This window comes from Schistocerca cancellata, chromosome 4, assembly GCF_023864275.1.
Source record: "Schistocerca cancellata isolate TAMUIC-IGC-003103 chromosome 4, iqSchCanc2.1, whole genome shotgun sequence".
Classification (NCBI taxonomy): domain Eukaryota; kingdom Metazoa; phylum Arthropoda; class Insecta; order Orthoptera; family Acrididae; genus Schistocerca; species Schistocerca cancellata.
Window position 1 is genome coordinate 174851982 of NC_064629.1, and position 26211 is coordinate 174878192.

A 26211-nucleotide genomic window follows, 5' to 3' on the forward strand; every position below is an offset into this window, starting at 1 on the left:
CAGTGGTACTGATAACAATTTAAATACCACAAAAGAACTGAGTGGATTGTCTTCCATGAAAGAGCAAACAACTGGTGGATACATCTCTAATGAAGTAACTGAATGTGTCACAAAGAAACTGGGTCTGACTTTAGAAAATGTTGTGGACATTTGCACCAATGGAGCACCTTCTAGGTGCGGAAAGAAGACTGGCGCAGTTTCACTGCTGAAAGAATATGTCGGAAGAACAATAAGCAAATTCCACTGCATTATTCATCAACAAAGTGTTATGCAGCAAAGTTCTAGGACACGACCCTATCATGTCGACTGTGGTTTTTGTTATCAAGTACACACAATCAAGAGGGCTTAAACATTGGACATTTTTGTGAATTTCTTTAAGAAACAGTGGGTGCAAAATTCAAGGATTTATTGTATCATATGGCTGTTCGTTGGCCAAGTCATGGGAAAGTACTGTAGCACTTTTTTGCACTGACGGAGGAAATAGTTGATTTTAAGAAAAATGATCGAAAGGTCTTTCCTTACTTGAAAAATAAAAACTGGATCAATGACCTGTGTTTTCTCACTGATATAACGGCTCATTTACATGAACTGCACTCAAAACTATAGGGAAAGTCACTGTCTATTTTCCATCTGTTTCAAGAACCAATTGTTGAAAGGAGACATGACCCATTTTACTACTTGCAAAACAATTTCTTGATATACATGCAGTGCCAGGAATGAAATTCTCTCGTGACACTGATAAATTTATTGAAGAATTCTACAAGACGTTTGCATTGTCAAAAGAGGAGGAAATCATGTTCAAGGTGGTTGAAGATCCTTTCCCAGAAGGGATTCCTGTGGACTTACAACTGAAGATCATATAAATTCTGTGTTCTCCACTCTATAAAAGCAAGCACAGAAAATATAGTCGTTTTGATTTCTATAAAAAGCTTGGACAAAAATAAATTTAATAACCTAAGAGATGCAGCAATAAAAGCATTCAGCATGATTGGCAGCACTTATATATGTGAACAAATATTTTCTCTTCTGAACTTAAATAAAAACAAATTTCACTCTTGTTTAACTGAAGAACATTTAGAACACACATTAAAAACTTCAACATCAAATATGACTCCAGACTTTGAAAACCTTGCAGCTGACAGGAGATGCAATGTATCTCATCAAAGCTTTGTTTCATCATTTTATACTGTTTTCATAAGTAATAGTCTGTCATACTAGTACACTACTAGAACATCATTCCCTACTGTCATTAAATGTGTCTTTTAATAAAAATATTCTGCAAATAATGTATTTATTCAGGAGTTCAAAAATAAATTTTGTGTAGTTTCATGAAGTTTAATATTTTTGGTTGCTGTTTGCATTACATAGTCTTTACCTATACAGTATGTCAGCCATTTCTACATCACAGTTCAAGAAAAATATAAAATAAAGTAATAATTAATCATTGGAATAGTGATTAATTTTTATTAATTTAGATTATATTTGACACAATTGAGCAAGTCTACTGGGCCCTTGCATTAGACTCTAGTTTTGGTTTAGCCCTTGAGTACTTTTGAATTGTGCAACCCTGGCTAACAGTATCTGTTTAATTTTGCACCTAATACTATTTGTATTCAATACTTCCTCTCTTAGCAAATGGAAAACATTGCTGCGCATGGTGCACAGCTCCACAATGGCTGCTTTCTCTTGCGTGTTCAAATGACTCGCAGGGATATTCTCTTTTAGTAATTGTCATTCGCACTTTCACATATGGCTTCGAAACAAAGCTTGACATTATTCCACTGGCTATTGTTCTACTGCTTTTAAAAACTATTTTCCATGTACTTCTACAATCATAGCATTTGCCACGTACATAATAATGATTAATTTCTTATTTACGTAGTATTTCATGCAATTTCACAGCTTTTGTTAAAATCTACTAGCTGCTGCTGATAGTGCTACATTCAGTTTCACTGAAAAACTTGACTGAAATTGTTGTAACAACATGTAATGGTGAAATCTGAGTAACCTGCTTCAGTTTTCCAAAAGCTAATAAACTTAAAAGATACTTGTAATGAAATGTCAGTTGCACCCAAGTTTACTTTCATCAACTGAGCCACTTTGTTAGTTAGAGTCCAGGATCTGACATATTTCTGTTGTCATATTTTTTTTAAACCAGTTAACACTCTTCATTATTCAATTAAGATCTTAATTAAACATTTGCATAAACTGACAAAATTTCAAACATTGCAATTTTACTTGTAATTAGGTAACCCACAATATAGGCAGAGTGCTAATCAAATAGTACTGAGGACATTTTAATATTTTTGTAACAAAATATCTTTTAGTTAGACAAAATCATTGCTGGAACCTATAAGTTATCTAATACATTAAGTTTTTACCTTGCAGTTGTATGAACTATAATGTAATACCCAAGATCACAAAACATCAGTACATCAGTCTTCAAATACAACCCTCACCCCAAAAATCTTCAGTCTGCCTAAGGCAGTCATCCAGTTAACATCATTGCACCACTCATTGAGATTCTGTGTCATGCTATTACATGATTTTAACACCTCTTTGTGAAAGTCCACATGAGAGTTCACAGCTATCAATCATCAAGTTAACTTTTCGATGAAAGTGTGCTCCCAGTTATGATTACATTAATAGCTCCAAGGTATTTGTATCAATGAAAGTTGAGCAGATCACTTTGTACAGTATTATTACAACCTGCATGGGACTAGTATCTAGTAACTTTTCTATTGTGAGTAATGGGTCATGTGTGTGCAAAACATAATAATGCATTGTGTTACTTTTGGTGAACTGTCATTTGAAGGACAATTGTTAGGCTCACTGTCATTATATAATTAAGTCCTGTTATTGGTCTATTACTAGTGCTGTGTTGAGAGTGAATTCAGTGGATTACAAAGCAATATTATGTTAAAATGAAATGAGTAATGACAACAGTAATGGACTGTATAGATGAGCTACCACCAAGTACTATTTCCATTTGTAACATCGACAAGTAAGGGTGTAAGGGTGCTGTACTTAGTTGATTAATGACATTGTTTTGGATAAAATCTGACAGGACAATTTCTGCAAGCTCTATACTAGTAGAACAATATGTAAAGTACTTTTGATTTTGAGAGACTGGGCATCACTCAATTGTGTGTGTTGGAAAAAATAAATGTGCATAATAGTGAATCTGAAATCTCGTCATGTTGGATTCATTATTGCTGAAAGTTGTTATATTGCCCAAGCAAATTTTACTGTCTGATATTATGGACTTATGGTGCTGCCAAGGAAGAAAAGACCATAGCCAAATAAGTAAACATACAGCTTGTCTTTATTGACACTACTCACCTAAACAGTTCTTGCTCCGGTACTGCTTCCACTACCAGCCGTGGGAATTCTACTGACACATTCCCATCTGCAGTGTTCAGCACACTCCTAATGCATACTCTTTATTTCACTTTTACCATTGCCTCACGCAGATACACACCCTTTGTGATCTCTTGTTTTGGATTGACGTCTCTCATTGCATTCGTCTGCATTGTATTTGGCACACCCATTTCTCTTGAGGCCCTATTGTTAGCCTTACTTGTGTCTCTTTAGCTTTTCTCCAGCACACACTGTTGCCTGTCTTTGTTGTGCATCGGATGTTTGCTTTTTTCCACCTACACAGCTTTGACTTTTGATGTGTTTCTTGCTTCACACTCAAGCCTGTTTCGAAAGAGCCTTCTCTCTCCCATAAACGCGCTAGGTAGAGCTCACCTTGAGGTTCTGTCTTCATTTCTGTACATGACTGCAGCTCCACACCTGCGCCTATTCTGGAGCAGCTCTCTCTTTCTTGCAACTCCCCGAATTCTAATACCTAACAGCACTGTCCAGAGCTCACACTATTGCTGTTTTTACTTTGACCCATTCTCCACGGATCCACTGTCTGGCAGTGGTGCAGTCAATCATGATTATATTTTCCATAAAGACATCTCTGTCCACCAGCCCATCAAAGACAAAATCTACATACTCCGGATTACATGGGAGCAATGTCTTACTTCATCCTTTGTAATTTGGGGGTTATAGTTTCCTTTGTCCTTGCAGCCATACCTGCCAGTGGCTTTCAAAGTACTTCTTCAAACTAGGCTTATCTGTGCCCCACTATTCATTCTGTGCCTTTCTAGCATTACAGTTCTATAAACTCATTTCTGTTTTCATATTTGACTATTAATATCTTTGAGGGTGAGGTGTTGTGTGACTGCTTTGTTATGCCCTTGCTTAGTTTCTCCACCCTTTACCTTTCCTTTGCATTTTCTGTGCATGAGTAGCACTCTTCACACAGTTTCTCGTGTAGTGTCTGGTTCGTTTGCATTTAAAACACATCACGGACTTCGCTACCCATGCAATGCCCATGAAACATAGGAGGATCAAACTCTGCCATCCTCGCTAGCACTTTTGTGCTCTCTCTCTTCCATTTCCTGACACTGCTGACCCTACTTTTCTTTTATCAGTGCCACAATCTTGCATCACATGACCTGGCTTCCTGCCTCCCTTTCTTTTTGTTATGCAGTGCTCCAGTGCCACCTTGAGTGATCATCATGTCTCTGTCAGAGGCTATTGTGCTGTCTTCTGCAACAGTGACCTCTATGGACTATGCTAATGTTAATTGCTCACTGCACACAACACACTATGGGCTTCATTCAATGACCATAAATCCCTAGGACGAACACTGTTCTGCTTAACTTCCAGACGAGTGCAAGGGTGTCTTCTAACTCTGACTCTTGCATGGTGCCTCCGATAGCTTGGCTAAAGTGATGCTGTACTGCATCCAACCATGAGCCTCACTGTGCTGCATTTTCCCCATATTCTTGCAAACTTGCAAACATCAGACACGCATAGAAATCTAGTGTTTTTTTTTTGCTTTCACAGTTTTCTACAAGTGTGGCTTGCAAGTCTCGCCAAATTGCACTTAGTTATCTGACTAAGAACTTGCTACATCCTGAGCCAACTATTTTAATTTTTACAAATTTTAACAAAGTATCATGCTGCTTTGGAAGTCATTTAGAGTATTCTTAGTGCCACCAAATTACTGCGGTATTAATTTTAGAGCTTCCAACAAATTAATAAATTGACTACGGGGTGATTGTAGCACGTCAGTGCCACTGTACATAAAACACTATCCATGTTGCATGACATTCTGCTAAGGTGTTACACTCACTACATGAATTTTTACTGTTGGCACTGTTGTTGCAGGGCACCATCAACCATGAAACTTTTTCCGTGTTCCTTATGATTCCATTTGTCGCTGCTGTCACCACTGCTGCTGTTAATGTATGCCCCCCTCAGCATTCTCATGCTGAATTTGCTGCTGCTGCTGCGCCACCTCTGTGTATTGTCTGTGACCTTGTGCTGCTGTCTGCCATTGCCGATGCTCCTCGTCACTCTCGGGATGACTGCCTTGCCACCAAGTACTGTCCATCTACTGAGGCTGCACCATTCCCACTTCTTCTCCTTCTCCTTCTCCTCCTTCTTCTTCTTCTTGAGAAAAGGCGTGAAGACTGTTCACTCACTTCTCTGGCTCTGGCGTGTGTACTTGTTGTTGAGGAAATGTGATAGATTATCAAAGCCATTCTGTTGTTTTGCTTGACATCCGACTGAGTTGGTTTGACATTTCAAATCAGAGTGAGCTATTCCAATAATTTTTAGCCTGGCAACAAGTGCACGCTAACCCACGACCAATCCCACACAGCTTGTATCATGAAAAATTATAACTGTTGCTTCCAGCGAGCAGAGTAGATAATCAATTAAATAGTGATGATGTCTAACCGAGAGTTTCGAAGGAATTATGGAACTCGGTTGCGAAATATAAAAACAAGGCCACTCCTAGTGGCTTCTGAAAGGAGACCGTGTGAATATATGTAATATTTCTGGCCAACGCCTTACCCAACACCCTTGCTGCATCCTTTTCTTTCTACTTTAACACAAAATCATTCATTACGGTTTCTGCTCTCTGCCTTTTCGGTGTTGCACTACTTATACAGGCTACATCATCTATGGCTTTCAGTGTCTCATTTACCTTCACTGCTTTAATTGAACTGTATCTGATTAACCTCGTTTGTGTTTGCTGATGATCGACTTACAACCTCTGAGACATTCAACTTCCCTTCCACGTCCTTTGGTGCCCACAACAGAACTACAATTTTATTGGCACACCTTTTTCTCCCCGAACTTAACTTCCTTTCTACATTTCATCTGGATTTCCTTCACACCTTGCTCAGTGTACAGATTCAATATAATCATGGATTGGCTACAACCCTATCTGATTCTCTTCTCTACTACAGTTCCCTTTCATGTCACCTGGCTCTTACAACTGCAGTCTGATTTCTATACAAGTTGTAACTTACTTTTCCTTCCTTGTGTTTTATCTCTGCTACCTTCAAAATTTCGAAGAGTGTAATGTTGTCAAAACAGTTAGATTTCCAGAAGGCTTTCAACACAGTCCACACAAGTGACTTCTAATCAAATTACACAACTGTAAAGAATCATCTCATTTGTAAGACTGGATTCATGGTTTCCTGTCAATGGTCACTGTTCATTGCAACTGACAGTCAGTCAGAGTAAAACAAAGTGATACTGCAATTCCCCAAACAAGTTCATAGGCCCTCTGCTCTTCCTAATCCATATGCATGATTTAGGAAACAATCTGAGCAGCCCTCTCAGATCGTTTGTAGATGATGATGTCATTTGCCACCTCATAAAGTCATTGTAATGATCAAAACCAATTGCAAAATGATTTAAACAAGATATCTACATCATCTGAATAATCCCAACTGACTCTAAATAATGAGAGGTGTGAAGTAATCTGCAAGATTAATAAAAGGAATCAGCTAAATTTTGATTACACAATAAATCAGGGAAACCTACAGGCTGTGAATTCAACAAAATACTTAGGGTTTATTGGGTACAAATAACTTAAATTGGAATGATCACATAGATAATGCTTTGGGGAAAGCTAACCAAATACTGTGATTTATTGGCAGAGCACTTTGAAGATGCAACAGATATACTAAGGAGAAAGCCTACACTATGCTTGTCCGTCCTCTTCTAGAGTATTGCTGCATGGTGTTGGACCCCCATCAGATAGGACTGACAGAGAACATAGAGAAAGTTAAGAGAAGGGCAGCTATTTTGTATTATTATGAAAGAGGGGGGAGAGAGTCATGGATATGATACAACAGTTGGGGTGGCAATCATTACAATACAACAAAGACGTTTTTTTGTTGCGGCAGGATCTTTCCACAAAGTTTACATCACCAACTTTCTCCTACGAATGCAAAAGTATTTTGTTGGTACCCACCTACATAGGGAAGAATGATAACTGTAATAAAGTAAGAGAAATCAAAGCTTGCATGAAAAAATTTAAATGTTTGTTTTTCCAGTGCGCTGCTCGACAGTGGAACGGTACAGAAATGGCTTCAAGACTGCTCAATGAAACCTCTGCCAGGCATTTAACTGTGAATCGCAGAATCGTCATGTAGATGCGTATTGTCAAAAGACTTACAGAAATCTACAAATGCCTAACATAAGTTTGTCGTTCTTCAATCCACCTTCTACGATAAGTTGTAGGGTCCATACTGCCTTGCAGGTTCCTACAGATCTCCAGAACTCAAACTGATCTTTCCTGGTGTCAGTTTCTATTTCCTATTCTTCTCTAAGCAATTTATGTTAGTACTTTGCAACCATGACTTATATTAAACTGATGGTTTGGTGGTATGCACACCTGTTAACACCTACCTTCTTCGGAATCTGAATTATTACACATTTCCTGAAGTCTGAAGGTATTTTGGTATTTTGCATGTCTCACATAGTTTGCGCACCAGGTGGAATAGTTCTCTCTTGGGTGGTTCTCCCAAGGATCTCAATAATTATGAGGGAAAGACATGGGCCGTGTTTCCAATTAGGTCTTTCAATGCTCCGCCAAACCTTTCTTGCAGAATTCATCTCCAATCTCATCTTCCTCTACTTCCTCTTCTCTTTCCGTAACACTGACCTGATTTGCCATTTGTGCTCTTAATATTCGTACATCTGCTTCTCTTTTTTCCAAAAAGTCTGTCTAATTTTCTAATAGACGGTATCTATATTTCCCCTAGTTATTCATGTTTCTACTGCCTCACATATCCACAGCCACATACCTACTCTGCAAGCCACCATACACTGCATGGTGGAGGTACCTGGTACTACTACTAGCTATTTCCTTTTCCATTTCACTCACAAAAGGAGTGAGGGAAAAACAAACTGTACAAGCCCTAATTTCTCTAATCCTGTCTTTGCAGTTCTTACGTGAAACATACATTGGCAGCAGTATGATCTTTCTGCTGTCAGCCACAAATGCTGGTTCTCTAGATTTTCTGAACAATGATACATGAAAGAGAGACATGTTCCCTTTATTTGTTTCTAACTTTTTCAGTTGCTTCTTTACTCTAGGAATGCCTATTACTATGTCCTCCATACGAGAGCCTGTGCAATGGTATGCCTGAATGATTCTCCTGCATGAATGATTTCTTTAATGCAAAATTTAAAACTGCATCTTTCCTTCCCTCTGCATGTACCACATGGAGATTTGCAGGGTATAGATATACATGTAGATGTTGCCACACCAGACTGGATGACAAGGGACTGGATAGAAAGCCTTTTATGTAGAGGACAATTTTCTTCAATTCTCAGCATGTTCTTTCATTAAAGTATGATCAGTGAAATAGTTATAAGCTTTGCACATTGATCATTTTATAGAAGCACAAATTTCTACCAACTTTTGCCCAAGCAAATTTTAACATTCTATTTTGAAACGAAGGTGTACAATCTCAGCTTCCTCAGCAGTTTCAGAATTTTGTAATTAAACCATGATCCATCTTTCCCATCCTTATTTCACTTACTTGGCACATAATTCTCCAGAGCATGATTTACAACCAGCTTAAACTTTGGCCATAATCCATCTACCTCCACCATACTGGAACTAAATGATGTCCATTTATTTACTCGAATCTAAGCCGCACTTTTTTTCTGGTTTTTTAATCCAGAAAAACTGCCTGCGTCTTAGAATCGAGTGCAAAATAAGCAGAAGTTCTGAAAAATGTGGTAGGTGCCGCCACAACTAACTTCTGCCGTCGAATATATGTAGCGCTACACAGGCATGCTTTGCAGGCACAAAGATAAAAACTGGTGCCAAAACCTCTGCGTCAGTAAATAAATTTAAAAAAAAAAAAGGTGGAAGACGAGCTTTTTTCTCCACCTCGAGTTTTGACCACTGCATTTCCATACATTACCCAACAAAGTAAATACAAATTCTGTATTGTTCATCTTCGAATGTTGCAGCATTTCAATGTACTACGAAAATTCGACTAGCAAGACTGTTTGGGATGTTTGTCAATATGACCAACTCTACGTTCTGAATTTTTTCCTACCTGTAAGGAGAGATTGTTGATAATAGGAACTTTTATGAACTGTGAATCACATGCAGTATTCTCTTTACCATAAGTATAATACGAATATAAACATTTTGCCATGTATTCTTTCATGTTTGCTGCTATCTCATTTAAATCCTGTCTGCCTAATAAACTACGAAACTAGAGTGAGACAACAGCAAACGCGGAAGAATATACATATCATGTCATGTTTATATTCGTATTATTCTTATGCCTAATAGTGATACAGTCAGAAATGAAGCAAGGCAATTGACTAGATTTTTAAATCTAAGATAACTCTAATTTCTGTGCAGAATGTAATGTACTAAAGAGGCGTCTGCAAAGATTTTCTCGTTCAGAACTTCTTCTATCATATGCAGTCTATTATTTGGTTCTTGTTGATCATTATCAAAGAAAGCAGCAGTGTAAGTAAGAACAAATAGCAGTCTCTTGCCATTGTTTCGCTAATGAGACAATTCCTCTTTTTTTTTTTTTTTTTTTTTTTTAATTGTAAGCGGCAGTAGGATGCACAAAAGCAAGCCATGCCACGAGCGGCGACAGTCCGTAAACACTCATTATCAGAATGCGACAAACAATGCATGACACAGTACAGTAAAGCATTTTCAGCTTAGAGTGACGTAAACACCTATAACAAAGAGAACGGCACTTATCGGAACAAAGAAAAATAATCAATCAATTCAAACCAGATGAAGCACGTGAAAAAGGAAGGGTACCCGTATAAATACGGACGGAGCGCCTGACGCATAGCATTGGCTACCTGGTAAAGCTTAACTGCTAAGCTTATGATTCGAACCAAACTACTGTAGCTGTATCGTCATTCATTCGACCTAAATTGTGTCTCATATTACAATGGACCAACTTTGTTTTGATTTGGAGCTGCGGCCTAAAGCTTTTCTCTCCCCTTGAATTTCGAGTCTCAGATTTCAAGTGCGGCTTAGATTCGGGAAATTTTTTTTCCTTGATTTCGAGTCTCATTTTTCAGGTGCGGCTTAGATTCGAGTGCGGCTTAGATTCGAGTTAAATACGGTATGCATGATGCTAACAATTGCTGATTTGCTCTTCCTACCACAAAAACTCTCCTTACCTTCAGGATAGATTTATTAACTTTAGTAACCATTGTCAGTATGATGATATCATCATTGATCCCTGCCTGACACTGTTGATAAGGTCAGACCTGTTTGTAGCTATAGTGTCCAAAATATTTCCATTGAGTGTGGGTTGTCGCACTAGCTGCTATAGATAGTTTCCAGAAAATGCATTAAGAACTACTATGCATGACCGTGTATCCTCCGGAAAACCTGCAAAGAATCCACAGACATCTCAGCCTATAGAACTAATATTGCAGTATCGGAGTACTTTGGCACTACTGAGAGTACTATTTCTTTGACTGGTTCTACAACTGTTACAGTGAAATCGGGCAGCTGGTAAAAATAACCAATGATTAACTTGAGACCACATGGACCGGTTACTTGTGTCTAGACAACGTCACAGGCAGCCTCAATTTTGATATCAATAAACACAATACTTCTGTAAACTGCAATGAACACTCCCCCACCCCCCTCTCCAATGGTGTTTAGCCTGTCTTTTCGAGATACATTCCAAGTCTCATTAAATATTTTGGAACTTTCTACTTCAGGATTCATTCACCTCTTGTCACTTAGCCATTCCTGCTTCTTTCACTCACTTTATTTGTTGCATTTTTATATTTCATTCATTTGTCAATTAAATTCAATGGCACCTCCGTTATCCAGTGATTTCCATGAGGCATTGTCTCTATGAATATGATCCTCTGCTGCCTTTGCTATTTGATGTCTCAAGGCTATTCATTGATATTCTATTATGTTCCTTTTTCCTGCATTCGTCCAATGATGCCTAATCCTCCCTCTGAAATTCTCTACAACCTCCAGTTCCTTCAATTTACCCAGGTCCTGTCTCCTTAATTTCTTACATTTTTTGCAATTTCTTCAGTTTACATCTGCCATTCATAAACAATAAATTGCGGTCAGATTCTACAGCTGCTCCTGGAAATTTCTTATAGTATAAAATCTGGTTCCAAAATTTCTGTTTTACCATTATATAATCAATTTGAAACCTTCCAGTATCCCCAGGTCTCTTCCAAGCAGACAACCTTGTTTTGTGATTTTTAAGCCAAATGTTGGTAATAATTAAATAATGCTTTGTGCAAAATTCTATCAGGCAGCTTACTCTTTCAATCCTTTCCCCAGTCCACATTCTCCTACTATTATTCCATCCCTCCTTCTACCAATTTGTGGTCACCCATTACAATCAAATTTTCATCCTCCTTAAAAATATGAACAGTTTCCTTTATCTCATCATACATTCTTTCAATCTTTTCGTCTTCTGTGGAGCTGATTAACATATTAAGTTGTAGTACTGGGGTAGGTGGTGGCTTCATGTCCATCTTGGCATCGACAATGTATTTAGTAAGCTGTTTAAGCAGCTCATCTACATTAGTATTTTCTTATTCATTACTAGGCCTACTCTTGCATTTACCTGACCCCCCCCCCCCCCCCCCCAACCTACATTTCATTTTGTTTCATAATCCTGTACTGACTTATCCAGAAGCCCTCTTCTTCCAGCCATTGCACTTCACTAATGTCCTCTATATCAGACTTCAATCTCAAGAAAGGAATCAAAAATTCTACACTCCAATCACTACAAAGCCAGTTTTGTTTTTCTTCATGATGACAACCTCCTGAGTAGCCCTGCCCATGGGTCTGAATGGGGAACTATTTTACTTCTGGAATATTTTACCAAAGAGGATGCAATCATCATCATCATCATCATCATCATCATAATCATAATACCCTCGGTAAAAAAAATAATGTCTCTTGTCTCCCCTCTCTTTCAGTTGTTCACAATACACAACAAGGTCATGTTGGCTAATGTTACATGGCTAGATCAATCATCTTGACTGTTGGTCCTGCAACTACTGAAAAGGCTGCTACCCCGTTTCAGGGATCACAGGTTAGTCTGGCCTCTTGACAGAGATCCCTTTGGTGCTGGTATTTGTATTGTTGAGGTACACAAGCCATCCCAGCTTGGCAAGGTCTACAGTCAGCGAGGGACAGTACATTTGTACATTGTAATTATTAACAATATGGTTAATAATACATATAGTATGAATATTTACCACTGGTTCTGGTTCCACAGCCCGCACTTGAAGGCTCGGTATGAATTCCTTAAGATCAGGAAAATTTTCATAAAAACGCTTAGTTTCCTCATCTTCCCATAGATCAGGGGGAACAGCTCCTTCTTCATTTTCGCTGCTTCCATTCATTGCCATAATATCATGTTTCAAAGATTCTGCAAAAAGATATTTGAAGTTGCCAATGAAACTTTATTAACTGCACAGTACTACAATCATAGCCATACATCTACTGTAAACAACTCGCTATTCGCATTAAGTATCACCCAGCGGGATACAGACTAACTTCCGACTACTTAATTTTTATTTATTTATTTACATGTCTAGTTCCGTAGGACCAAACTGCAGAGTAAATCCCCTTGATCAAGAGGAAATTAACCCCAGGAAAGTTAGTGAAAAAGTTCTTTCCCAGAAATTACAAGAATGATTTGACTTCCTCACACATCTCTCTGACAGACTAAGTGCTACTTATGTAATAGGCTTCTCACTCACACATCATGAAATTTGTGGCAGGTACGCGAGATACACTTGCCCACTAAGTAACACTATCTTACTACATCCAGGTTGAATTGACTAGGTCAGCTCACCTACTTACAGCATTTCCAATTTGTGCCCATTTCAAATTTTGGTGTAAATTCTAAAACTTAGACTTCTCTATTTTTAGTGTAGAATATGATAGAGTACTATCCAAAAGAACATTCTTGTCAGTCATTATGAAAATGATAAAACCTAATATTACAATATCTGAGACATTATTATTGTCTCGTCAAACTAATGAATGGGATTTATTTAAAATGACTTCACAAGCTGCATGTTTGAGAGCTCACATGGCGTCACCAAGATTCTTGTTCCAATGGTTCATATTAATAGGATCAAGAATATTAGCCTACTTCCCAAACAGATTATATTTGCAACAGTTGCAGACCTTCCACCACTGCAACAAACACCTAAAACACTTATATGTATTCTGTACCAAAGTACAAGTAGATACTTTCAGGCCACCATTACCCTCAGAGCCATGCAAAACATATTTGTTTGTGTGTTTCAAAACCCAAGTTTTGTCCACATATACCACAGGCCTATTTTCCTCTGCATGTAATACATGCACAGCCCACCAAAATGTAGCTCTCAAAGCAGCAATATCCCTTTGCTTCATAAGAAATTTGGTACTTCATTAGATTTTCTGAACTTAAAAGTGATGTCTTTCAGAAGATGAGGAATGGTTCTTTCTGACTCCTCATACTCTATTGTGTGTTGTAGTTGGGCACGGACTTTGGTGGCCATAGGGTACTCTCCTCTATTTTGATATTCTAATACTATCTTGTGGATCACTTCTTTATTAAAATTGTCCATTTGAGTAGCCCCACTTTCCCATTTATAAACCTTTCATGGTGAATGGAAGACAGTACTCACATCTTCTTCTTCTGAAGAAGAAGAAGTTACAATGACACAGACATGTCACACTGTTCTGAGACTCCACACGCTTCTGCTGTCAGTCTGCATGTTCTGGCAAATTTAATGTTCCATATAGCTTCTTTGTTACAAACAAGTTTGTCAAAAAAGTTTAAGACAACACATCTTTAGTTTGTTTTCTTAAGTCCAATCAGTACTAATTTACCAGTTTCAGTGTCCCATTTCCAAATCTAACTCCATCAGCATTGCCCATTTTAATTCAACTGCATTCGACATCCCACAATTTGCTTTTATTGGTGTTTATTTTGAATCATCCTTTCAACACTCTATCCATTCCATTCTACTGCTCTTCCAGGAGTGTTGCTGTCTCTGACAGAATAACAATGTTATCAGCAAACTTTAAAGTTTTTCTTTTCCATTAACTTTAATTCCTTCTCCAAATTTTTCTTTGGTGCCTTTACTGTTTGCTCATTGTATACATTGAATAACATTGTGGATAGGCTACAACCCTGTCTTTCTCTCTTCTCAACCACTGTTCCCTTTTATGCCCTTTGACTCATATAACTGCCATTTGGTTTCTGCACAAGCTGAATACAACCTTTCGCTTCCTGTACCTTTAGAATTTCACAGAGTGTATTTGCGTTAACATTGTTAAAACCTATCTACAAAAGCTGTTAACATAGGTTCACCTTTACTTAACTTATCTTCTAAGATATGTTATAGAGTTCAGTACTGCTTTGCGAGTTCCTACATTTCTCCAGAATCCAATCTGATCTTCCCTGAGGTCAGCTTCTAAGAGTTTTTCCACTATTCTGTAAATAATTCGTGTTAGTGTTTTGCAACCATCACTTATTAAACTGAGAGTTTGGTAATATTCACACCTGTCAGCACATGCTTTCTTTGGAATTGGAATTATTACATTCTTCTTGAAGTCTGGGGGTATTTCACATGTCTCATACACCGTGTGTATCAGGTGGAATTGTTTTTTACTCTCTCAGGGATATCTGTAGTTCTGACAGAATGTCACCTACTCTAGAGGACTTGTCTTTCGGTGCACTGTCAAGTTGTTCTTGCAGTATCACATTCCCCATCTCATCTTGATCTATGTCCTCTTCTATTTCTATAATATTCTCTTGAAGTACATTTCCCTTTTTAATTGTTCTATAGGCAGTATCTATCTAATCATATATATGCTTCTATATCCTTAATTTTGCCCTCTAGCCATTCCTGCTTAGCCATTTTGCACTTCCTGTCAATCTCATTACTGTATTTTTATTTTATTTTCTGTTTTTTATTTTTGGCATTTGTATTCCCCTTTGGCAGCTTCATTTTTATATTTTGTCCTTTCATAGTTAAATCCAGTATCTCCTGTGATACTCGAAGGATTTCTATTAGGCCTTGTCTTTTTACCTACCTGATCCTCAGCTGTCGGGTCTTCACTATTTCATCTCTCAAAGCTACCTATTCGCCTTCTACTGCATTTCTTTCCCCTATTCTAATCAATCACTGCCCAATGTTTCCTCTGAAGCTCTCAACAACCACTGGTTCCTTCAACTTATCCAGGTCTCATCATCTTAATTTCCTACCTATTTGCAATTTCTTCAGTTATAATCTACTGTTCATAGCCAATAAATTATGGCCACATCTGCCTTTGGAAATGTCTTGCAGTTTACAATCCGGTTCCAAAATTCATCTTACCCTCATATAATCAAAATGGCACCTTTTGTTGTCTCCATGTCTCTTCTACACATACAACCTTCTTTCATGATTCTTAATCCAAATGCTTGCTATGATTAAATTATGATCTTTCCTCGTTCATTCCCTTCCCCCTGTCCATATTCACCTCCTTTTTTTTCCCTTCTCTTCCTTTACCTACTATTGAATTCCAGTCCGCCATCAAAAGTAATTTTCATTTCCCTTAATTATCTGAATAATTTCTTTTATCTCATCATACACTTTTTTCAATATCTTCATCTGCAGAGTTAGCTGCCATATACTACATTGGTAGCTGTTGGCTTCGCGTCTATCTTGGCGGTGATAATATGTTCAATAGGCTGTTTCTTGTAATTTACCAGCATTCCAATGTTTTTTATTCATTATTAGATCTACTTCTCCATTACTCCTATCTGATTTCGTACTTACAATCCTGTATTCACCTCACCAGAAGTTTTGTTCATGGTGCCATCAAACTTCACTCATCCCCACTTATCTACCTTGAGCCTATCCATCTTACTTCGGAAATTTTCGAACCATCCCATCCGATTAAGGGATCTAACATTCCATGCTCTGACCCATACATTGCCAATTTTGTTTTTCCTGATGATATCTGCCTGAGTAGTCCCTGCACACAGATTCAAATCGGAGACTATTTTACTACAGAATATTTCACCCAAGAGTACATCATTATTATTTAAGCACACAAGAGATGCATGACCTCAGGTTAAATAATAGCTGTAGCTTCCCCTTGCTTTCAGCTGTTCACAGTAACAGCAAACTAAGGCTACAATGGTTAATGTTACAAAGCCAGATCAGTCAGTCATCTGGACTGTTCCCCTGCAACTACTGAAAAGGCTACTACCCCTCTTCAGAAACGACATGTTTGTCTGGCAACTCAACAGATAACACCCCCCCCCCCCCCCCCCCCACTGTGGCTGCACCTACAGTATATCTATCTGCATCACTGAGGCACGCAAGCCACCCACCACAGCAAGGGCCATCTGTAAAGCAGAAAAGAGTATGTGATTCAACACAAAACCAAACACACAAAAACACTGAATTGGGCCAGAAGATGTAAGGCATTCACAAGTGCAACCTCAAGCTGCCTGATTTTGTGATGGTGACAACACTATATATATATTTCTTCATGCAATGCAATATTTCATAAAAATCTCTTCTAGTAGTAACAGAATAACCAGTAGTGTATTTCAAAAAAACCTCCTGTATGTGGAATTGTCTGTTCTGTTAATAATGTAAAGTGGCCCCCTGCTCCTCTGTCGTCTTCTATTTCTATTAGGTTGGTGCATAAATTTGTAGCATTTTTGTTTTGCATGTTGGTATTCCTGTTGCTATTGGTGCATTTATTGATTGTTATTTTTTACTTGTAGTTCACTGTTGCTATTTTAATTGCATATTGTCATTCTGACATTTGGAGATAGTGAGTGGACCTGTGGATGTTAGAAAATGGAGTGCCAAGTGGAGAAATTGGGACATTTTCAACATATCCTTCTGTTTGATTTCAACAGAGGGGTGACAGCAGTGGAGGCAGCCAGAAACATTTTTTCTGAGTATAGAGATAATGCCATTGGACAGAGCATGGCAAGAAAATGGTTTTCTTCTTTTAAGGAGGCATTAGTGACTCTCCACGTTCAGGAAGACCTTCAGGGTTTGATGAAGATCATTTGAATGCATTAATCAACAATGATCCACATAAGTGTACATGAGAACTGGCAAATGTGACAATTCCATCACTGTGCAACATTTGCATGCAATTGGGAAGGCTCAAAAATTTGGTGTTTGGGTACCGCATGCTTTAAGCCAAAATCACAAAAATCAGCAGGTGGCCATATGTGCATCTCTGCTTGCTCGTCAACTGGCTCATCAACAACACTGACCATTTCTATCCTGTATTGTCATTGGTGATGATAAATGGTGTCTTTATGCTAATGTAACAAAAAGAAAGGAATGGTGGAGCCCAAAAAATGCAGAAACTCCTCATACAGAGACTTGCATGCATCCACAAAAGATAATGTTAAGCATCTTGTGGAACAGTGATGATGTAATGTACTATGGACTGCTTTGTACTACAAATTGCTTCCCCGAGGTGTTACCATCATCTGCTGACATTTATTGTCAACAACTGAGCCACCTTGCAGATGCACTCCAAGAACAACAACCAGGAAGACATCAAGAAGCGGTGTTACTCCACGATAACGCCCAACTGCATTGTGCTACACAGGAAAAAATAAAAATAAAAAAATTACAGGAACTGGGTCTGGAAGTTCTTCTGTACCCGTCTCATTCACCTGATCTTGCGCCCTCAGATTTTCATCTTTTCCACTCTCTATCGAACAACCTTCAAGGAACTTCCTTTCCAGATGAGAATGCACTCTTGAGCATGGCTCAATGAGTTCTTTAACACAAAACCATATGATTTCTACAGTCACAGAATCAAAAAGTTACCCCGGCACTGGCAGACTGTTGTAAATGGTGAAGGAGAATATATTAGTCATGATTAAAATCTGTGTTATGATTATCTGTTGTGTTTATTTAACTTAAGGAAAAATGCTATAAAATTACGCACCAATCCAATACATCTAATACAACTCCTCCAAATGTTCTGTCGAGACCAGGCAGGTGCATTCATAGCATATTTCTTATTCGCATATCCTGCATGGTCTCTCACCACGTGTTAAATTTAATTTTGTTCCAGTAATTCCATCATTAGGTTTTAGTTTTCACATTTATGAGTGTAAGAGTTTGAACAGTTAAGAACAGGAACCAACCGTCCTCAGGAAGTGCTGGAATGTCTTCATCCAAGGCTTCTGCAAACTGTTGTGTTCCAACATCAATACGTTCAAAGGATGCCTGTAAAGCTTCTAATTTTTCTTTACGTTCACTGCTTAACTCTCCCTTTGTCTGCAATATTTTTCTGTTCTGTCTCACAAAATTCTGAAGCTCCAGATGTTCCTATAGTGAAACAGAAAGAAAAAGCTTCAAAAGAGAGAACTTCACTCCCAACATTCAGAAATTTGTGATTAGAACATTGCTAAATGAATCCTCCAAAAATATCACCAAACAAAGTGAACAACTGTGTGAAAAGAATATGTGGACTTACATTAACATAGCTCAAAGTATGGTTTTAAATTTTGTAATAGACTGATCAGTCATTGAGTATCCAAAATTTCCTAATAGATTATGTAGTTATTTGAAACTCCTTTTACCAAGTTTGGTAATGTACTCATTATACCACACAGTGACCAGCCCCTCCCAGGGAAAGAAACACAAAGGAACAACATGGTGTATAATAGAAGGCTCCATGGATAAATAACGTACTACATGCTGCTACACAGGATAGTTTTATAATGACAATTACATACTTTCAAGAAAGCAGTATATTTTAAAACATCATGGCAGCAGAGTCAAAATTATTCAATAATGTAACTTTGATACTTAAAAAGTCAGTCATTTACATCTATTATACTGAGTACTTAGGTAACACCTTTAAGATTTATAAAACTGAAATTCAGTTAGGTAAAAATGGAACACTGACACCTGAAATCCAGTGCCCATCATCATGAAATATACAATGCTAAACCGTAATTAGGCTCATAAACAAGATGTTATCTTAAAGATACTTCTAACTGGTCCATAGCAATTGATTAAGCAGACAAAAGAAAATTAATAATCATCTTCCCCAGAGTTCAGTTTTGGCACCAGTTTGTTCAACTTATATACATCTGATCTCCCTGAAACAAGAGTCAAGGAAGTTCATTGACATAGACAATCTGACTCTGGCAACTCAACAGAGAAGTCTTGAAGCTGGTGAAGAGATACTCCTCGCAGATCTAAGTGCAATGCATGAATACTTCAAAAAGTGGAGATTAACACTACTTCCAACAAAGACTGAAGTTAGCTGTTTTCATCTTAAAAATACACTGAAGAGCCAAAGAAACTGGTACTACTGCCTAATACCATGTGGGGCACTGTTGAAGATCAATTCGGGGATGGCGATAGCATTTTTCAACACGATCGAGCACCTGTTCATAATGCATGGCCTATGGTGGAGTGGTTACACGACAGTAACATCCCTGTAATCGACTGGCCTGCACGGAGTCCTGGCCTGAATCCTATAGAACACCTTTGGGATGGTTTGGAATGTCGACTTCATGTCACGCCTCACTGACCGACATTGATACCTCTCCTCAGTGCAGCACTCCATGAAGAATGGGCTGCCATTTCCCAAGAAACCTTCCAGCACCTCACTGAACGCATGCCTGCGAGATTGGAAACTGTCATCAAAGCTAAGGGTGGGCCAACACCATGTTGAATTCCAGCATTACCGATGGAGGGCGCCACGAACTTGTAAGTCATTTTCAGCGAGGTGTCCAGATACTTTTGATCACATCACATTCAAACTCACTCAAATCTTGATAACCTGACACTGTAGTAGCAGTAGCTGATCTAACAACTGTGCCAGACACTTGTCTCATATATGCATTGCCGATCGCAATGCCGTATTCTGCCTGTTTACATATCTCTGTATTTGAATACTCATGCCTATACCAGTTTCTATGGTGCTTCAGTGTATAACAGCCAATGCAAAGTTGCGTGTCATCTTTAATGGTAAAAGTCTCCACCACCAGCACTTCCCAAAACATCTAAGAGTAGTTGCTGATGGAAACTTGTTGTAAAAGAAACACACAGCAAAAACTGCAGCAAAGCTGAGACTGAACAGTAACAACCTTACAGAAGATGAATTGTACCTCAGGGAGTGCTAGAGCTACAGCACTATGATGTTCTTCCTTAGCACTTGCATATTCTGCTGCTGAATGCTGTGCTCTAGTGTGGATTAATAGTTCACATGTGAGAAAAATCGATTTTCAGATACATGCAGCAATGAGGATGGTAACAAGTTGCGTCAGACCTACCCCTCTTTACTGGTTATCTCCTCTAAGCCACACACTGTGCCACCATATCTTTGAAGACAGAGTGCCCTTCTCAGGGAACATGAAAAATTAATTAAAATTTCTCATCTCCCAATACACTGGCATGTACCTTCATTTATAATGAACTGATTAAAATCCAGGCAGTCAGCTATCATACTGACAAAATCACTGCACACAATGGATTTCAACACAAGCAGGACATTGTCAGAAACATGGAATATTATTGCCAATGAGGAATATCAGACCCTCATAAGAACTGGCACAAGACCAGCTGGCATGGAATTATCATGGCATCCTTGGGAAACAATTAGTAGGACTCATACAAATAATAATTACATAAGATCAAGAAAACACTTCAGTTTAAATCGCAAAACTGTACCGAACAGCTAAATCAGTAATATACACAACAATTATCTGGCTCGTATTAAACTGATACTCACCTTCAATCTATGCTTGCAGAGAGAACTGTAGTAATCCTTCAACAATAATTTTACATTGCGTTGTTTCTCTTTTGACAGCAGATTATATTGTGGAATTGCAATTCCATGTCGTTCTGAAAGTATGCGAAGTCTTCGTGGGACCAGTCCTACAAGAAAAAGTGAAATTGCCACGTTTTTTGCACAAAATAATGCAATGTAAAAATACACAACAATAACAGCTGCAATGCTCCCCTCAGGAAATATATATGAGTACACACACACACACACACACACACACACACACACACACACACACACACACACACACAAATTAAATGCCATAATTTTTCTGCAACAACCAACACAAACAAAGGGATGAAATAAGTAATGAAAACAGTTTCAACTTTAACGTAAAAATGAAACAACATTGTCAATTACAACAAATATTGTATTCACATAAAATTGTAGCGATTTGAGCACTGTTGACAGTATACAAAAGAGTCAAAATCTTCAGTTTAGGATCAGAGATTTCTTCCTGGGAATGAAGATTTGAAAAAAAGGTGACAGAATTTCCAAAGGTCATTATTATTAAGAAACCTGCACTGACTGATTGACTGAGGGGGGCATGGGACTAAACGGCGAATACATCAGTCCCGCGATTCCAAAGTTACACACGGAAGAGAGAGGTTGATAAAAGTGGATAGGAGGCAAACTATAAAATGAGGAAGTTAAAATACACACAGTAGAAGCTATAAAAGGGTAGCCCAAATCTAAAAACTGGGAAAACAGAGGGATAAAAGAGCAGTCTTTGCAAAGAAGTCCCAGAACGAGAAAACATGAAGAGAGGCCCCAACCACAACCACCTGGCCCCTGATTGAGGAGCAAAGGAAAACCTTATATCTGAAAATAATAACACTTTCACAGAGGTAACGGGGGACCAGTTCAACCATCCGTGAATCATCTGCCAATATTAAATTTAAGAAATCTGGAAGACAACACTTAGGACAAAGGGCCAACAGAAGGGGACAGTCCACCAACATATGCGGTACTGTCAGTCTGGCTCCACAACCACATTGTGGGGGTGGTTCGCTACACAAGAGGAAACAATGACTGGTCCTGGTATGACCAATGCATAGACAGTATGCCACCTACGCATTGGTGAACTCCTTCCAAGAGGAGCAGACGGAAGAGTGCCAAACTGCAGTAGACTCCTTGACTGTGCACAGTTTATTACTGTGAGCAGTAGTGTTCCAGATGTCATTCCACTTTTGGGCAAAAAGAGATTTGACGTAGATCCACACATCTGCAGCTGGAATCATGAAAAGGAATGGGGGTAAGTATCTGCTTCACTAGCCAAATGGTCAGCCAGTTCATTCCCTGGGATGCCCACGACTTGGAACCCACAGAAAGATAATTGAGCAGGCAGCACAGCCAAGGCCAGAGAGTAGGTCATGGATAGCAGAGACCAAAGGGTGACGAGAGTAGCATTGGTCGATTGCCTGCAGGCTACTCTTTGAGTCGGTACAAATTAAACCACTGTGGAGAGAGGCCTGAGAAACAAAATGGAGGGCTCTGTAAATGGCTAGGAGCTCTGTTGTGAACACACTACATGATACCAGCAATAAAAGATGTTCTAAACCAGTAGGAGAAATGAAAGCATATCCCACCTTATCTATCGTCTCAGAACTATCAGTGTACAAGAAGGTGGCACCCTGGAACTCTGCAAGGGCGACAGAGACCTTAGGGCCCTGGAAGAAGTCGGTCCTAATCCGTGGTCTACGCACCATCCAGGGGGGAGGAAATACACAGGGTGCATTCCAGTGAGTCAAGTTGAAGATCCCAACAGAGGGAAGTGAGACGCATTCCAACCAGCAATCCCTCCCATGGGCGGTTATCAGAAGAGATACAGGGTACACGGGATGGTCAGGGAATTGGCGAATGGCAATTGCGTAAGAAACCAGGAGTTGGCTCCACCATATTTGTAGAGAGGGGGGGGGGGGGGAATCCCTGCTTCTGCTACGATACTGTCAGAAGGCCTAGCATGAAAGGCACCAACAGCCAGACGCACACCACAACGAAAAGATCCGAGAAATTAGAGCAAATACGGAGACTTACAAGCAGTCGTTCTTCCCACGCACAATTCGTGAATGGAACAGGGAAGGGGGGATCAGATAGTGGTACAATAAGTACCCTCCGCCACACACCGTAAGGTGGCTCGCGGAGTATAGATGTAGATGTAGATGTAGATGTAGATGAACAGGGTCAGCACCAATAGCCAGATGCACCCCACAATGGTGAACAGGGTTAAGTATTTGCAGAGTGGAAGGAGCCACTGAGCCATAAACCTGACTACCATAATCTAGTCTGGACAAGACCTGAGCACATTAAAGATGGAGAAGAGTGGAACAGTCTGCACCCCAAGATGTGTGGGCCAGGAGGCGGAAAGCATTAAGCTTCCAGATGCATGTAGCCTTTAGGTTTAGGTGGTGAATATGGGGCAGCCACATCAGCTTTTCATCAAAAATAAGGCCCAAGAAATAGGACTTTGCTACAACATCAAGGCGCTGGTCGTCTAAATGAAGTTCTGGATCGGTGTGTACTGTGAGTCGACGACAGAGATGCGTGACCTGCCTTTTGGAGGGACAAAACTGGATGCCATGGGAGATGGCCCATGCAGAGGCCCATCAGAGTGGGAGTTGCGCCAGATGCAAAAATTGTCAACGTACAATGCTGGGGGTAACCAATGGCCCAACAAATATTACAAGTCCATTCATGGTTATGAGGAAAGAGTGTGACACTTAACACAGAACCCTGTAGTAGGATACCGTTTTCCTCAATCCGAGGGGCACTGAGTGAAGTGCCAAATCGAACCCAGAAGAGCCAGTGAGATAAAAACTCGCAGATAAAAATCAGAAGGGGGCCACAGAAGCTCCAGTCATGGAGGGTAACTAAAATATGATGGCACCAAGCTGTGTTGTATGCCTTATGTAGGTCAAAGAAGACCACAACAAGGCGCCAGAGGTTAGTAAAAGCCTGCTGGATCGCTGTTTCCAATCTGAGTAAATGGTCAGTTGGAGAGCATCCTTCCCAGAAGCCACACCAATACAGGGAAAAAAGGCCCTGAGATTCGAGTACCCAACATAATCTGAAGCTAAACATCTTCTCAAACAGTTTACAAAGTAAATTGGTCAGGCTAATTGGATGGTAGCTGTTGAGAGATGTTGGGTTCTTCCCGGGCTTAAGGATGGGGATAACTATAATGTCTCACCGTTGCACCCGTGAGCCAAATGTAGTTAAAGACCCTGAGGAGATGTTGTCTCTGGGTAATGTCTAAGTGGTGGATCATCCGGTTGTCGATGGAATTCGGGCCTGGAGCTGTGTCATGTAAGAGGTAAGAGACTGCAAGAATTCCCATTCAGTGAAGGGTGCATTTTAGGGTTCAGCATGGTGTGGGCTGAAACAGAAGGGGGTCTGTGCAACACAGCATTTCTGCGGGAGAAAGGTAGCGAGACAGGAAGAGGATACTGATGCCGTCGCAAAGTGTGTCACGAGGTGTTCTGCAAAGACCAATGGATCAGTGCACAGAGCACCTTAGGGGTTAAGACCCTGGACAGTTCACTGTTGCTGGTGGCCCAGAAGGCTATGGAGCTTGGACTAACACTACAATGAAGAGGCATTCATCACCAGGGAGGAAACATAGCACATACTCTACTTAATAAAAGCGAGGAGGTTGGTCAGTGAAGGGTGTCATTTACATCTACATCTACATCTACTGGAACAGAAGGGAGAACCGATAGAGGTACTGAAGGTACCCTCCACCACACACTATCAGGTGGCTTGTGGAGTATGGATGTAGATGTAGATGTAGATGTAGATGTAGATCTACATCTACATCCATACTCCACAAGCCACCTGACTGTGTGCGGCGGAGGGTACCTTGAGAACCTCTATCGGTTCTTCCTTCTATTCCAGACTCGTATTGTTTGTGGAAAGAAGTCTTGTCGGTATGCCTATGTGTGGGCTCTAATCTCTCTGATTTTATCCTCATGGTCTCTACGCGATATATACATAGGAGGGAGCAATATACTGCTTGACTCCTCGGTGAAGGTATGTTCTCGAAACTTCAACAAAAGCCCGTACCAAGCTACTGAGCATCTCTCCTGCAGAGTCTTCCACTGGAGTTTATCTATCATCTCCGTAACGCTTTTGCAATTACTAAATGATCCTGTAACGAAGCGCGCTGCTCTCCGTTGGATGTTCTCTATCTCTTCTATCAACCCTATCTGGTACGGATCCAACACTGGTGAGCAGTATTCAAGCAGTGGGCGAAAAAGTGTACTGTAACCTACTTCCTTTGTTTTCGGATTGCATTTCCTTAGGATTCTACTGGCATCTGCTTTACCGATGATCAACTTTATATGATCATTCCATTTTAAATCACTCCTAATGCCTACTCCCAGATAATTTATGGAATTAACTGCTTCCAGTTGCTGACCTGCTATATTGTAGCTAAATGATAAGGGGCCTTTCTTTCTATGTATTCGCAGCACATTACACTTGTCTACATTGAGATTCACTTGCAATTCCCTGCGCCATGCGTCAATTCACTGCAGATCCTCCTGCATTTCAGTACAATTTTCCGTTTTTACAACGTCTCGATATACTACAGCATCATCCGCAAAAAGCCTCAGTGAACTTCCAATGTTATCCACAAGGTCATTTATGTATATTGTGAATAGCAACAGTCCCACGACACTCCCCTGCAGCACACCTGAAATCACTCTTACTTCGTAAGACTTATTTCCATTGAGAATGACATGCTGCATTCTGTTATCTAGGAACTCTTCAATCCAATCACACAATTGGTCTGATAGTCCATATGCTCTTACTTTGTTCATTAAACGATTGTGGGGAACTGTATCGAATGCCTTGCGGAAGTCAAGAAACACGGCATCTACTTGGGAACCCGTGTCTATGGCCCTCTGAGTCTCGTGGACGAATAGCGCCAGCTGGGTTTCACACGACCGTCTTTTTCGAAACCCACGCTGATTCCTACAGAGTAGATTTCTTGTCTCCAGAAAAGTCCT

The 26211-nt window shown here is 39.6% G+C and overlaps 1 protein-coding gene across 3 annotated transcripts in view; it reads right to left on the minus strand.

Annotated features, from left to right (window-relative positions):
• Positions 1 to 26211, minus strand: part of LOC126185032 (regulator of nonsense transcripts 2-like) — a 229844-nt gene that overhangs the window by 107623 nt on the left and 96010 nt on the right. For all 3 annotated transcript variants that reach the window (XM_049927771.1, XM_049927772.1, XM_049927770.1), the window contains 3 exons: positions 21146 to 21291; positions 18543 to 18726; positions 12613 to 12785 (listed from right to left, as the gene is read on the minus strand). In XM_049927771.1, coding sequence (XP_049783728.1) covers positions 12613 to 12785; positions 18543 to 18726; positions 21146 to 21291 — 503 coding nt within the window. The remainder of the gene's footprint in view (positions 1 to 12612; positions 12786 to 18542; positions 18727 to 21145; positions 21292 to 26211) is intronic.